Raw genomic sequence first — 15,143 nt, forward strand, 5'->3', positions numbered from 1 at the left:
AGAAAGACGATCAATGTCCTATTTAGCAAATCAAGTTTAGTTTATACCTTTAACGTATTTCTCAGATGAACGTCAGGGAGAGCTTCAAAGTTGATATGAATAAAACTGTAATCCGTATCATAAAAATAAAAACTGCCACAGCTGTGGAAAACAGTGTAACAGAAAATAAGGTTAAACACTTGAACCCCGTTGAAGCCTGGTTTCAGCTGTACATGAACGTCAGGTCACTTGGAGGTTACAGGAAAAAAAGCCCGCAGAGAGTCATTTCTCCCTCTTTCTGACTTCACGGTGTCTTTCACTCAGTTGCTATTTGTTATGTCATGTTGTACATGTCTTTTGGCTTTGATTTCTGTCTCTTTGCCTCTGCAGATTGCTGCTCTGCAAAAAGGAGGAGACAGCTTCCCACTCACCGCCGCCTCGGGCAAAGTGCTCGGAAAGGTGCGTCAGAGGACAAACAAACTGACAAAAAAAAAAAGAAAAAATAGAAACTTTCAACTAAAGTGGTGCTTTGTTGCAGGCTCACTTCAAAACACAGCCACCCAGTTGAAAGTCAAATTATTTTAGGGATGATCAACATCGCAGAGAGATGGATGCTGAACATTTACGGGAGATATTTGTTCTCTATTTTCAGGCGTTGAGAAGCTGCGATAAGAGCTCCAAGCCCGTCTACGTCTCCGTGGGTCACAGAATCAGCCTGGACGCCGCTGTCCGCCTGACACACTCGTGCTGCCGCTACCGGGTACCTGAGCCCATCAGACAGGTACCCTACACACAAACACTGCAGGGGTTCGTCAGGTCTGACACGTCACAGCGACATGCCTTGCTGTAAGCGCGCCAAGCTGCTCAGTTGTGAGGCAGAACGCTGCTTCGGTGGGCACGTCTTGCTCATTTCTCGTGTAACGGTCTGCCGCTGTGAGGGGAGGCGGTGTGAGCGTCACGCTGTGCCGAGCTTTTCAGTAACAGGGCCTGGGAGGCTTGTAGAAGAGGAAGGAGCGTGTGTGCTCAACATCCCCAGTCCCGTGTGGATCTTTTACACTCCACCACAAATACACAGATTGTGCTAACGCTCTGAGACAATAAGATCCCACATTACAGGGGCGAGTGCGACATGATACGGAGAGCTATTCTGGCTCCAATGCTGAGAGCTTAGCACACTTCAGACCTGGTGACTTACTGAGATAAATGAACTTCTCCATAATTTCTTGTTATTTTAGAACGGATGCCTTGTCGACTACAGGTCCCTTTTCTGCCGCGTTTTGGGCGTTTTAAGCTTCTGGCTGCAGCTCCCTGTTGTGATCTTGGTTTAGGAGAGCCTCTTCCGGAAGGAGAGAGGCTAAATGTGTTTCTACAGCGCTGCTGTGTGAATTCGTGGTCCAGCTTGGGGAGATGAAAATGGCTCTTTATTGATTTTGACGTGAATGAGCTGCATCAAACAGTTGATTGTAAAAGTAATCTCACTGGTAGTCTCACGTTTTTATTCAAAATAGTTTGAGTATTTGAAAAAAAAAAAAGGTTATCAATTAGGTTAATAAAAATATATTAACTGGAACATTTTAATTGTAAATTGTAAAAAAAAAAACCATATTGTTGCCTTTTTCTTAGATTAGATATAATATATCAACTCTCTGGTGTTACATGCCATCATTAGTTTACACTGTATAATTTCACTGAACTGCAATTATCAGTTGAATTTTCAAAAAAATGTTTTAGTCTGATATTCTGCAGTAAAGTTTGGACTTATTTATTTTTTCCAGGAGTGACAGCAAATTTATCTCAATAGCTGCTACATTTTCAGCAATATACAAAAATTTTTTCTTTCCGGATTTCTTTCCTGCAGTAATATTATTTAGAAAAGTACCAAATGCTGAAAAGTACCAAATGTAAATCTACGCATCAAGTTGGATATTTATTTTAAGTGTCAACAAAAAGTTTACGAAGAGGGAACTTAAATTGAATTGCTGTCCGCTGGTGGCAGTTAAGATGCTTATGACTGTTTTTAAGTGCTTTCTCCAGACTGCCTAGCTCAAAGCGAGTTGATCTCCTGCCCAGTGAATGCTGGGACCCCTATAATGTTGTGTACAAGCAATAAATGAGCCATAATAGTTTTGGCCAGATTTAACCCAAAAACACACACACACAGTTAAAAGTCTCTGCATTTTACTAAACATAACCCTCAAAGAGCTGCTGTTTTTATGAAAAGTAAACGACTTGCCCAGCCTCATCAGGCTGTTTCTCTGCGTGCCACTAGGTTGTGCTCTGCTTCTGCTGTTTTCACACAGGAAACACGAGCTGAAGCACACATCACGAGCTGAAGCACACATCTCAGAATCGTGCGTGGCTCTTTTTCTTTTTTTTTTCCAAGTGGAGCTGCAGTGGTAGCCCCCCCATCACTCCCACACATACAACCACCACCAGAACGATAGGGTTTATCTCATCAGATGTAAACATCAGAGCGAGTCGGGGACACTTTCACCTTCCTCCATCCGACCACTAGTGGCCCTGTTTTTAACTTTTCCGTGTCCAGCTGTTTCTCTGTTTGACACAAACGTTTTTTTTTCTTCCTCTTATGTTTCTGTTCCAACTGATTTCAAAGAAAATAAGCGCCAGGACGGATCCGGCTAAGACGAGTGCCGAGGTCACGCTCGAGTTTGTGTCACATTTTTGTTCTTCAGCATTTTTCAAACCTCAGTCGCAACCCTTCAATACAAATGCTGGAACCTTCCAAGGAAAAATAACAGACTGAGAGAGCTCCCCTTGTGTGCTGACGCTTACTTTTATGCATCTTTATGTTGTCAGATATAGCATTGTGGTTCATCACAAGGTTATGCACAGCAGAACCCCGTAGGTTGTTAGATAAGTCTGTGAAGCCGGAGCAGATCCTGCTTGAACTTTTACAAGGGTGTCTAAGAGAAATGAAAGGCTTTTGCATGGGGAGAAATATAAAAATAAATTGTTTTTATTGAGTAATCTTTATATTTTCATGCAGATTTGAGAGCTTTACTAGGAGGACTGACAGCATTTGTGTTTTTTTTTGTTCTTTTAGTTGGCTAGAGGTGTTACAGCTGTTCATTTGGATGCAATCATACATCCTCACATTATTTCATTTTCATCCAAATTTTACTTGTTCCTCCATCAAGAAGTCTATATTTGTTAGTTTGGTTTTGTTTACAAATGTGTTTTGGAAATAAAATCTCTTAATATTGTTGCCCTGCTTTATGTTTTAATGTTTGTGCCCATATCTTTGATTCTATTTATTTTTTACAACATCCATAAATGTATAACAAGATTGATTTTTTCCATGCCTGTAACCAAATTCCTACGAGCTCCAGGTTTGTTAAATCTGAATTAAACACTGGGGATGGAGAGATGTGGGGAGAGCAGTGACTGAAATGAAAAGTTGCTGCATTTAGCGACAAAATGGCGCCACGTTAGTATGATTTAGCAAACCACTCTGCTGTAATGTTTTTTTTTTTATTATTCATGACCAGACGTTATATCATGTGTACTTATGAGATCCTAAAGAATAAATTTGGTATTTTAGTGAATGCAGTCATGAACTTACGACCGCAGTATTTTTCAACAGTTTTTAACACGTTTTTATTTAAGATTAGGATCGAATCCAGCCTGCAAGCATCATTGAAAGCTCCAGCTGAATTTCTAGATCTACCAGCAGTCAGCTAAAATCCTGCAGTGACATGGTGATTTGTGGACTTGTGGAGTCATTTATTTATTAAATCTGGGATTTTATCATTTATTTAAAGTTTATGTATACATCTAGTTCAGAGGTCTGCAGCCTTTACAACCAAAAGGGCCATTTTGCTGTCAAGACAGCCAAATAAAACAAATTTAGACCCGCGAACGTCACATGACATTTTGAAAAATGGCACATTTTTAAACAAATATCTACTTTAAAGTGCCAATGTTTTATTTATATTTTTAGGATTAAAAGAACATAAAAGATTATGAATTTCTTTAAAAAAAATACATAAGTTCCAACCTAATGACTAGGAAAACATATCACAAAACATATTACTGGCACTTTTAATGTCCTTATTTGTGGAAAATCAATGCAGATATTGCAGACATTATCTGGTTCCTTTTAATTTTTAGATAATGTTATTGTGGAAGGTCCAAAGAGCAACTTGCAGCCATGGGTTTCACACCTCCGATTTAGTTTCTAACAAAAAATTATATTGTTGTACAAAATCAGCATCCATCCATCGCTCCATCTGCCCAACAGTCTATTATGTTATAAAATTATACTGTTTTGAGACTTTTTAAGCTTTTGTCTTTCTTTCCTTTTTCCTCCAATATTCTGTTATCATACAGTTTCTCATGCAGGACTTTATTTGATTTATTTGTGTGAAATTATACAAATGCCTTTATTTGAATAATGTATTCATATCTTATCAAGGTTGTGAGCAGGTAATGTTCCTTCTGTGCGTTGGAGATATTTCACATTCGGAATGATTCTAGATGAATAGCAGCAAAAAAATAACTAAATAACTTTTTTAAAAATCTGTCTCTCCTTTGTCTAATAAATTCCTCTCACCTCAGATTAAGATAAACCTGACCGTCCACGGCTGGAGTGATTCAGAAAGTTGAAAGGGAAATATGACATCATGGTGTTAGTCTGCAGTGAAGGCTGATGTGTGAATGCACTGCAGCAGAAAATAGAGGATCCACTAAAAACACTCACTCACACACATGCAGGGAGCCAATTCACACCCCGTCTCAGTTGTGCTCCCCCACCCCATTAAATTCTCACACTACCTCGGCGTCTCACGCTTGAACATGTGAGGGACGTTAAAGACAAGCAGACATCTGCCTCGGCCCGAACCTCTGCAGTCGTCACGGCAGCGAGAGTAACAAGTGCAGGGGCAGACAGGGGGAAGCTCGCATCGTGTCAGATCTGAAGTGATGAATCGAAACGCCTCGGAACTCTGCAGCGTCTCGGCGTCATCAAGCGACGTTATGTTGCCATCATGTGAGGCGTGACTCACTTACCGTGTGATTTGTGAATGCAATTAGCCAAACAAGCCCCGTTGTGCTGTTTCTATAGATAACCTTACAGGGACAGATTTACTACCAACCTCAAAAAAGCACAGTACGCAATGTTTTTTTTTATTAGAGAAAAGCCTACTGTTTGCTACATGAATATGTTCCTCTACACAAAGTGCACCATTTTGTTCATAATTTAGCCAGGATGTTGGACCTAATCTCTATCCGGAATGACATCTGATTGATTGTATTAATCGATTAACACGATAGCAGTCAAACCAATTTGGGTAAGAGTTTTCACAAATTGTGGAGATACTAAATCATGCAAATGCTCAAACTGCTCTTAAAATCTTAAGACAAAAGAAAAAAAGCTGCGAGTGTTTGCGTTTCAGCTGATGGATCACAACCAGGAGCAGGGCAGAGCTTCAAAATGCAAACGAAGGACACTGGGAACAGAGAAAAAAACAAAAACGTCAAGCTTATTATTGTAAGCTGCATGCAGGCTGTTCATCAAAAATGTAATTAAAGACCAACAGCCTCCAAAGAAATCCACAAAATAGAATTAGAAGCACAAAGAAAGGACTCATTGGTGAGAAGCCAAAAATTAGTTTTAGACATTTCCAGTCTAAAACTACCCATCTGGTGAAGATGGCTTCATGAAGGACATTCAGAGTCTGGAACTGACAGGTTGTGATCTTTGGCCAGTTTTTCATCAAACAGCTTCCAGTGGTAAACTGGTTTTTGCTTTGCACCAGCTGTTTGTGTTTCTATCGCTGCAGGTTCTAGCAATACGCCGGTTCTTTCAAAGCATCAGTTCTGAAGAAGCTCGTCAGTCAGAAACTAATTTATGGAGACCAGCAACCCGTCAAAAGTGAAATGGTAAAGCCTCCTAATAGTTTTATTTAAATTATTTATTTTAATTTAAGACAAAACAACAGCATAAAACTGCCAAATTAGCAGTAGAGTAACACAAGCTCTCATTTTGTTTTAATATCACCCGCCAATGAGTTTGTATTGGTAAAAGAGCAGCATGAAGCTGCAGATTATATTTTCCATTAACAACGTTTTAGACTCACTGTCTCATATCACCAGGTGGTGTTAATAAATCCTGTTTACAGATGAGAGATCAACTGAATAACGTTCACAAACAACACTTGCTGTTTAGACGTTGATTTATTAAGATAAATATGATCCGTGTGGTTTGACTCTCTCTGATTCTCTCTGATTCTACACTACAAAAACGTCAGAAGAGAGGCATGATCAAACTTTATGTTTAAAGTCACTGATGACCGATGGTAGGTCTTTGGAAAACCAAACCAGATCTTTTAAAGCGCTGGCAGCTTTCTAAATGATACATATACATACTTTTTCACTATTTCTGCTTCTCAGTTGTCTGGGACTCGATTTTACCTTTAGCCTTTAGCATTAGACTTCCACTTAACTTCAAGACGCCTATTACAGCGTTTATACAATATTTTTATATTATTTTACTGTACTCCACTGAAAAGAGCATTACTCTGAAAATGAACAAGTGCTCTTCATCTCACTTGTTCTCTTCTTTGAATCAATTTCTCTTAAACGTGGGACATTGGGTCATACTTTGAAAGTCGGTAATAAAATCATTTGAAATGGGAATCTTTTTTTCCTGCTGTGCAGCCCTCCAGTTAGATGATCGCTCTTGATTTAGACTTTTTGTCAGACACACATGTTCACATACACCACAGAGCCACGCCTTCCTGCTTCCTCCCTTCACCACTAAAGTCACTTAAGGGCTCTAATACACAGCAGTCTGTCAGAAAGCTAATTTTCTTCAAGCTAATGTTCCCTGACAAACTTACTTCAGATTGCTTCACTAGTGATTAGCTGGCCAGCCACTCTCTTCAGCAGAAAATGAAAATAAGCTGAAAGGCTGTTGTAATAGATGCAGGCTATAGCTGTACCAGCCTAATAGTTATAGGAAGAAAATTAGCACTTCGAGAACATTCAGACTTTTCTTCTAAACTGAAGGATGAGACGGTCAAGGAACAACATTACAGTTCCAATCCTTAATCTATTCTCAGTGGAGCAGGCGGTTTTCTATCGGTGCTTTTTTCTGTCTTTCTGATGAGGAGAATTTGTTTGTTTGTTTCAACTGCAGGACAATATTTTTTAAAAGCATTTCATCAAACTACGCTCTGAGTTTTAGTCACTAATGGCATTCAAGGAACTCTTGGCTGTAGAAAGGTCCTCTGTATTGTGGCAGAAGGAACATGGTTACAAAGAAAAGCTCACACACTCACTGTTGCTTTGGTTATGCAAAAAAAAAAATCTGATTTTTCAATTTGGAGAAGAAAAAAAACCAGATGTGGTTCTGGCGCTTACAAGTTGTTTGCCACTCCAGAGTGAGCAAACAACTCACTCTACTCACAGGGTTTGCCAGGTTTGCCAGGTCCCAGCCTGGCAAACCCTGTGATAATTATCTGGCTCTGCCTAAACATGCAGCCAGAGCTCAGTTGAATGGTTTTGTACTCATGTAGCGTAATGACCTAGTCAAAGTCCAGGCCTGAATTAAACCCAATTAAGGATCTTTGAAAAAAGTTGAACTGCTCTGTAAAGATTTCACAGTGATGGACTTCTTTGTGTTGATCTCAGATGAACAATATGTTGTAGAAATTCACACAGGCAGTGTGTGAATTATTGTTTTCAAGAAGCTGTTTGTTTATGCTGTACTGTGGGTTTGTCTATAACTGCTTATTTCCAGGTTCGAATCCATTACTGTCCGAAGCACTCCTCCTCCACACTCTGATGGGAACACATCCATTCTAATGGGACTCTGAGGAGACTCTCCTCCATGTCTGAGTGCTTTGTTCAAGGTGGAAATCCCTAATTATGCCCTTTCTTCTCCATTTGTCTTCCATTTCTGTTAAATCAGTTATGCAGGATGTGGGGTGGGGGAAAAAAAAAAAGTTTGTAGCTTCCCGACGGACTGATGTCTGGGAAGTTTTTTTGACTTCTGTGATACAGATTTACGCTGGACATAAACTGTCTTCAGAAAGCTGTGGAGGAGCAAGCAGTGAAACACTGCAGCCCTCATAGTCCTGCAGGGCTGATTTCAGCATGTGTACAACTTTCAAAGTCTTCACTTTGGGTTTCAACACATCCCCCTTTGCACTGAGTGGGGAAACGTAAAAGCTCTACAGCTGCGCTCCCAGATTGCAAAAACAGATGGAATTTCAATGTGAGTGATGGGCAACGGAGAGCCTGCATGCACAGAATAAAAGAGATTGAGGAGAGGAAGGAAGCGCACAGTGCTTTTGGGCGGCTATAGGGGAGATATTGCTGATGCGTATTTTGTGTGGTTATTAAAATCTAAAATATATCTGAGGGAAGGATGATTTCTGGGTTTATTATTTTAGGGGTGGGTGTGGTATAATGCACAGATGCAGGAATTTACATTATCACACTGTACACTGTTGAACAAAAAAAACAGGTTTTTGTGTGCACCGAGTATCAGAACTATTTCAATGAGTGACTTGTTTTTTAGCAATAATCCATTTCTTTAAACAACTGGCATTCTCCACCACTTTGTTCTTCTTTACTTAACGCTTCCTGCTTTTCCACATCATCCATCCATCCATCCTTCCACCCACCCTCTGTTTCCCTCTTTCTTTCCGTCTCTCTGATACGGGGGTGTCAGATAATTTGCCTCACATTGTTGCTATGCTGTGGATTAAACTTTGAAGAGTTTGCCTCTAGTGTCCATATTGCCCAAGGTTTTGTTTGCCGACTTGTATCTGTTGAATCTTTTGGTTAGAGTTTCTCCTGAAGTAAATCTGGGCCTCATTACAAGCTACACTTTGCCTTTGTTAATGAACTGTAGTTATTATTCATCATTCCTACTGAGATTAACCATTTTTCTTTAGGCAAACTGTCAAGGCAAATCTGCACATTTTCAATGCCTTGCAAGGGTGTTTTGTTCAACTACAACCACACCTTTTATTGTATTTTATTGTGGTGTTGTGCGACACATTAAAATTCCATGATGACTTTTTATTTTCACTGTGCATTTGTATTCAGTCCCCTTCACTCCAACGCCACAAAGTTAAATCTAGTGCAACCAATTAACTTCTAAAGTCACCCAGTTGTTATATAGTTGTATTGTTTGCAGTTTTATCTCAGTCCATCCATCCATCCATCCATCCATCCATCCATCCATCCATCCATCCATCCATCCATCCATCCATCCATTCTACACCAGGGGTGTCCAAAGTCGGTCCTCGAGGGCCAGCATCCTGCATGATTTAGTTCTCTCCCTGGTTTTACACACCTGCATCAAATGATGGCTCATTAGAGGCCTAAGCAGAACACTGACTTAATGAGGAGGTTGTTACAACCACTAGGGAGAGAACTAAAACATGCAGGATGCCGGCCCTCGAGGACCGACTATGGACACCCCTGGTCTACACAGAACATAATCAGCTGTTCTGTGTAGGTTTTTTAGAGAACAGTAGTGAACAAATGCTGCGACAGACTGGCGACCTGTCCAGGGTGAACCCCGCCTCTTGCCCAGAACGTTCGCTGGAGATACGCACCAGCACCTCCCGACCCCATTAAGTGACAAGGGTGTAAAGAAAATGGATGGATGGATAGTGAACAAATGACCTCGCAAAGTTTTTAAGGCTTGCATCCTACATCCCTTCTGACCAGTTTGAGGTTGTAATCCATACATTTATTACATCTTGGTTACATTACTGCAAGTAGTTAGTTGCAGTAACTGGAACAACTGCAACTCCTGACTGGAAGCAGTAGGCTCAATAACATCGCCCCTGTATTAAAAACCTTGGACTGGGTTTCTATTTATTACAGGACGCAGCCTACTTTGGCGCCATGCTACTTATCTGATCCTCTTCACTCTTACAATCTGACAAGAACTTTTGGATCAACAGGTCACTTGCTGTTAGAGACTATCAGATCAAGACTAAATATCAGAGATTACAGAGTCTTTCCTTTGATAGACACTAAGCTCTGGAACACCCTGCCTTTCAAAGTCAAAGCTTCTCAAACTGTTGATCAACTTAAGTCTGCTTAAAACACATTGTTTGGCTTTTAATATGCAAAGCACTTTGGACAACTCATTCACTTTTACATGTATATAGATAAATCTGACTGGACTTGACAATATCATTGTCTGTAATTACTTGAAAATAATAATTTACAGAAGGACAGATACCGATTCCAGACCTTTTCAAGGAGAAAAAAAGGAATATCTTGTCATGTCATCTTCAGATTGAGGGATGCTATTTGGTGTTCTTGTGATATTGTGTGATCTGATTTATTAATTTGAGCTAAATGCTTGGGTCTGGGACCCTCATGGCCTTGGTTAGTGCAATTTGTCCCATCTGTTTTGAAGACTGGGCAGCAGGATTTAAACAGAATGGATGAGCTTGAAAAGAAACGCAGCGACAGAGAGAAACTCTCTCAGCTGTAAAAGAGTTATTTCACTAAACCAACAAGGGGAAACATCCATGAAGACTGACACCACAGCTCCTTGTGTGCCAGCCACTGGTTGGGATGTGTAAGTCTTTCTGAATGTGCCTGAAGAACCTGACTGATTTAGAGTGGATCTCACCTTTGGGCCCCGAGGCTGTCTGAATGTTAATATATGGCTGTCTGACATTCTGCTACTGTTGCCACTGGACTGTGGGCCTCCACTGAGAGTTGGGAGGAGAGCTGGAAAGAGACCTAAGCGTAGCCAAGGGGTGGATATGACATAGAGCCATGGGAAGCAGGAGAAAGTTTGAATAGTGAGTGATGAAAGGATCTGGTTTAAAAAAAAAAAAAAAAAGTTTGGTAAGGTGAATCTCAGAGGGAGGAAACACCATGAGGAGGTGATGGATGCTTATAGAAGTGGTGGAGGGAGTGGAGCATGTGGCTGTAACTGCAGGGCTTTGGCGGTGATGGGGGATAATGACCTGCCCCAGGCGCCTGGACCAAACCTTTACTCTGTGTAAATGCATGTGTCACTAGAATTTACATAAAGTTTTGCTAAACAGCCAAAGATCTGTTTACCTCTGCTTTTCCACATTGCCAGAAACTCTGCCTAGAAAATTGTGATTTTAAGCTGCATTGAGTCCATTTTCTGTCAGACACAGAAACAATCACTCACACTGAATTAGATCATTTACCTACTTTAGGATATTTGCTATTATTGAAACATTTTTCCAGTCTTCTTTTATGCATAAGCAACTCTTACCATTTCTTTTTGCTGTAATGAGTCATTTATTAATGCCTACAATTTGATATTTGCACTGGAGCAGTCTCCTGCTGTTATCCAGCTACTTTAGCATTAGACATGCAATTCATTCTTCAACTTAAACTGTGTTTTAAAATTCTTAAATTACATTTTTCTGCATTGATCAAATAATAAAATGAAAAATTAAATCCAAATATAGTAAACAATTATTGCAAAAATAGAAAAATAAACTCAAACAAGAAGTTTCCTGATTCTGTTTCAGTGCAGGCCCCTTACTGGGTTTATTGACGTCTACAGCTCTTGAAAACCAGTCGATTTTGTCTCTAATCTGTTCACAACTTTACAACCTTGAGATCGGCAGTGCTTGAAAAGCCACATGAAATGCTAAAGAACGTTTTTAGTTCCTTAAGCTTCCCAACAGAACCAAAAATACAGCGGAGAACGTAAAAAGTAAAACCGTTTTCTATTTCCTAAGCTAAGCATCTGTGCATGAGTCTGCATAACAACCTGATCTCAAACAGCTTTGGAAACTAGCAGAATTTTTTGTGTTACACAATATAAATAAGTGATATTTATGTATGGTAATCCCTGTTAATATATTACTTTGTACAGAATGCAGGGATTTGTCAAAATAATCTGGCACTCTCTGCTCAGAAAAGCTGTTCCCGTGTGGTTTGCACTCTTAACCACGAACACATCAGCTTTTTGCATATAAATGTGTAAATGTTTTTATCCACCAGCCACAGAGTAGTGTAAAAACACCAAACACCGCTGAAGGCGGTGTTACGAAACTTCCCTGCATGTAGGTTTGCAGCACTGATTTAAATTCTTACAAGCACTTTGAAAAAACAGGCTGTTAGGAGTAAAAACATCATCTTTGCACATTTTCAAGCAGTGACAAGATCATTTAATTATTTATGGATAGATAAAAAAAAAAAAAACAGTGTCAAACTTTGGAGTGTGGAAGGCACAGCAAACAATGGTAACCTAGACTGCTTCACCTCCTGTTGCAAGGTGCATGCTTAATAATTTATCTAGGAGGTTGTAAGGTGTAGCAGCTGCATTTCTATTGCATCTGGAGTGTTTATCTAACACAGAAATGTGCACTTTCACACCGCACTAGTCACTTGTGAGAAACTCGCAGCAAATCGTTAAAACAAAGTTGTTCATCAGAGCGTTAATTAAAAAGCTGCTGGGTGTGGTTTCTCCTCGACAACGCTTAAAAGAAAATGCCAGAAACCGACAGACCAACGGACTTCTTTTGGTTTCATAAGAATTTTTAAGTGATTGTTTTCTAGAATGTCCTCTGTCACAAGGGGTGCGTAGTTGTTGTTTTTTTCGCGTGTTAATGCAACGTGTGTGGTTAACTTAAGACGATACTGTATATATGAGGATACCTGGACTAAATGTACCAAAGGCTGTCTTTTAAACCATTTTCTCCATTTGTACAGTTTGCCTGTTGTTCTGTATGACACTCATGCCAAGACATTTTAGAAGTGAAAAACTGGGTTTTTAGAGTTAGTACCATAACCTTTTCTTTTGCTGTTTCCTTCCTTCCACCTGGGTATCCCACTGGTTCACCACCGTGGGACAATAAAGAATATTTCTATTCTATTCTATTCTTGTCCTTTATTTCACTGTTTCTCTCCTTTCACATGTGCATTTCATTCCTTCCTTGTCTCCTTCCTTCCACCCTGATCTATTTTCCTTCCTTTTAACATTTGTCCTTTTCACCTTCCTTCCTTTTTATTCTTGTCTCTCTCCATCTCTATTATTGTTTCTTTTCTTCCTTCCTTCTTTCATTCATGCTTTCTTTTGGTCCCTCTGCTTTTTCTTCTGCCTATTAATTTCTTCTGAGTTGTTTGGTAAAGCCAAGGAAGTAGAAAAATTAGATCGCCTGAACGTTTCTTTACAAATTCTAAAAGATGAGCAAAAATACAAAACAAGGAGTTGCGGTTTTTGACTGAGAAAGCTTAACGCTGCTGAGACTCGGCAATTAAAGCGCGCCTGAAATGCTTTTCAGAGCACAAGTGTCGGCAGTGAGGTCTGAGCTTTTTCCATTTACATCTCACAGATTTAATTGTAACGTTGATATAATATGAGCAAGATCAACTTCTGAAGTGTTTTACCTCTTCCTGTTTCCTCTCCATCTCTCTCATCCTCCTCTTCTTCCTCTTCTCCTCCACAGGCTGACGTTCGCTCCAGAGAATACTTACGCATACACTTCCCAGCTACCGATACATGAATTAGACACTGAGGTAAGTGACAAAGGATTCAAAGGTGTGGATTTCTCACCCTTACACATCACACATCTGTTAAAAAAAAAAAAAGAGATTCTCAGCAGGAGATTTCTGTCTCTGCTGTGATTTTCAGTCCTAAAACAGGCTCAGGAGCCACAGCAAGTGACTCATCAAGGACTTTTCCTAAATCCCAGAGTAAATTCTCCGTTTGTATTCCGAAATATCAATTATCGCGATCTAATTTGCCAAGTAAATTTGAACCAAGTAAATTTGCATGGGAAGAAGATAAATATGAGAAAGATATATTTTCTGTCAGAATTTTTTTTTCTTTGAACAAAAAATGAAAAAAAATTAAATAAAATAAAATAGCGAGCATTTAGAGTAAATAGTCAGAGAGTATCGTTTTCTGTTCGGCCTGTACAGCCTCATCAGGGGATGTTCAAAATCAGCTTTAAGCAGCACTTCCTCAACGCAGTTTTGTGAGCTCCCACCTGTTTGGCCTGTGTAACAGAAACCGACTTCATCCTGCTGCTGCCTGGTGGGTGGATTTAAGAGTTTAAGAGCCTTTGACAGCCCCTCTGCATTTCCCTGCATTTTTATTGGAGTGAGGGAGGGGCAAAGGTGATCCAAGGACATCTCAGGTTATCCAGAGATGCTCATGCTGCGAGAGTGAGAGCATGTTAAGCTCAGAAGAACCTTTGATCCTTAGAGTCTCATCTGAAATAACAGGCTGCGCTCCCCAATTTGACCCTGCCTCCCTTATTACCGATGAAAGCTGCAGACCATTAGCTCACTCAGTTCCTTCAAAAGTCTAATCATCATTCATCACGTGAAGCCAAGCATTCTCAAACATGCTCAGAATCAAACCTTCTGAGTCTGAAGCAGAGCTGCTAAAACGAACTCACTGGTTAGCACGGGAGGCTGTGCGTGTGCTCTTTGGTGTTTTTTTCCCATGCTGCACCTGGCAACGTAATGGGAGATATGTGTGTGCCTTCTTGGAAGCTCACTGATGTGGTGAATCCTCTGACGGAGCTTTGATCAGTCTCCCTGCAAAGAGTTGGAGGCAGAAAGGGAGGCTTTGTGCTGAGTTGGCATGAATAACCCATATTTACCCTCACACTCACTTAACAATGCTGGAGGCACATTTGATCCAATGTACCGTGCCTCGGCTGCTTGATGCGGTGTGGTGTAGGTCTTACTTTATGGTAATGTCGTACGTTCTTCACCTAAACATTAGCAGCAGCATCCAGCTGACAAGCGTGACTGAACAATATCGAGTTTCAAATTAAGGCGCAGGCAAGAATCAGAAAATGTGTTCATGCTCAGGGAAACGTTGAAATAGCAGTGCGTGCAAGCTTATTGTTCTAAAATATTGTTGTAAGTGCACACATAAAAGAAAGGTCGTCCAGAACATTTAAAGGGGCGGTATATGTGGCATTTAGTGTTGTTTAATTGCCCAATCAAGCAACTGTTATCTTCAGTTGTTATAAAAATGCTGTATATATATCAAACATGGCTTAAAAAAATTTTTAGTGCGTTGAATTTGGTTCTGTGTCTCTTCATCAAGCTCCTGCTCTTTCTGACACTTCACCTTCAGCGCAACAATGCTTCTCCATTAAGTCTAAACAGTTAAATAGTTAATGAATTAGCCTAGTGAATCTGCTTAATAA

At 40.1% G+C, this 15,143-nt stretch overlaps 1 protein-coding gene across 4 annotated transcripts in view; it reads left to right on the top strand.

The window, feature by feature from the left end:
* Window positions 1–15,143, top strand: part of LOC103463593 (endonuclease V) — a 65,023-nt gene that overhangs the window by 11,118 nt on the left and 38,762 nt on the right. For 2 of the 4 annotated variants that reach the window (XM_017306578.2, XM_008407041.2), the window contains exons 6-8: window positions 370–438; window positions 632–760; window positions 13,422–13,491. In XM_017306578.2, the coding sequence (XP_017162067.2) occupies window positions 370–438; window positions 632–760; window positions 13,422–13,478 (255 nt within the window). In that variant the 3' untranslated portion in view covers window positions 13,479–13,491. Of the gene's footprint in view, window positions 1–369; window positions 439–631; window positions 761–7,741; window positions 7,854–13,421; window positions 13,492–15,143 lie in introns of those variants that run through there. The other 2 variants (XR_014087655.1, XM_081607394.1) reach the window with 2 other exon arrangements.

Source organism: Poecilia reticulata, chromosome 1 (assembly GCF_904066995.2).
Source record: "Poecilia reticulata chromosome 1, P_reticulata-male-v2, whole genome shotgun sequence".
In the NCBI taxonomy this organism is placed as follows: Eukaryota; Metazoa; Chordata; class Actinopteri; order Cyprinodontiformes; family Poeciliidae; genus Poecilia; species Poecilia reticulata.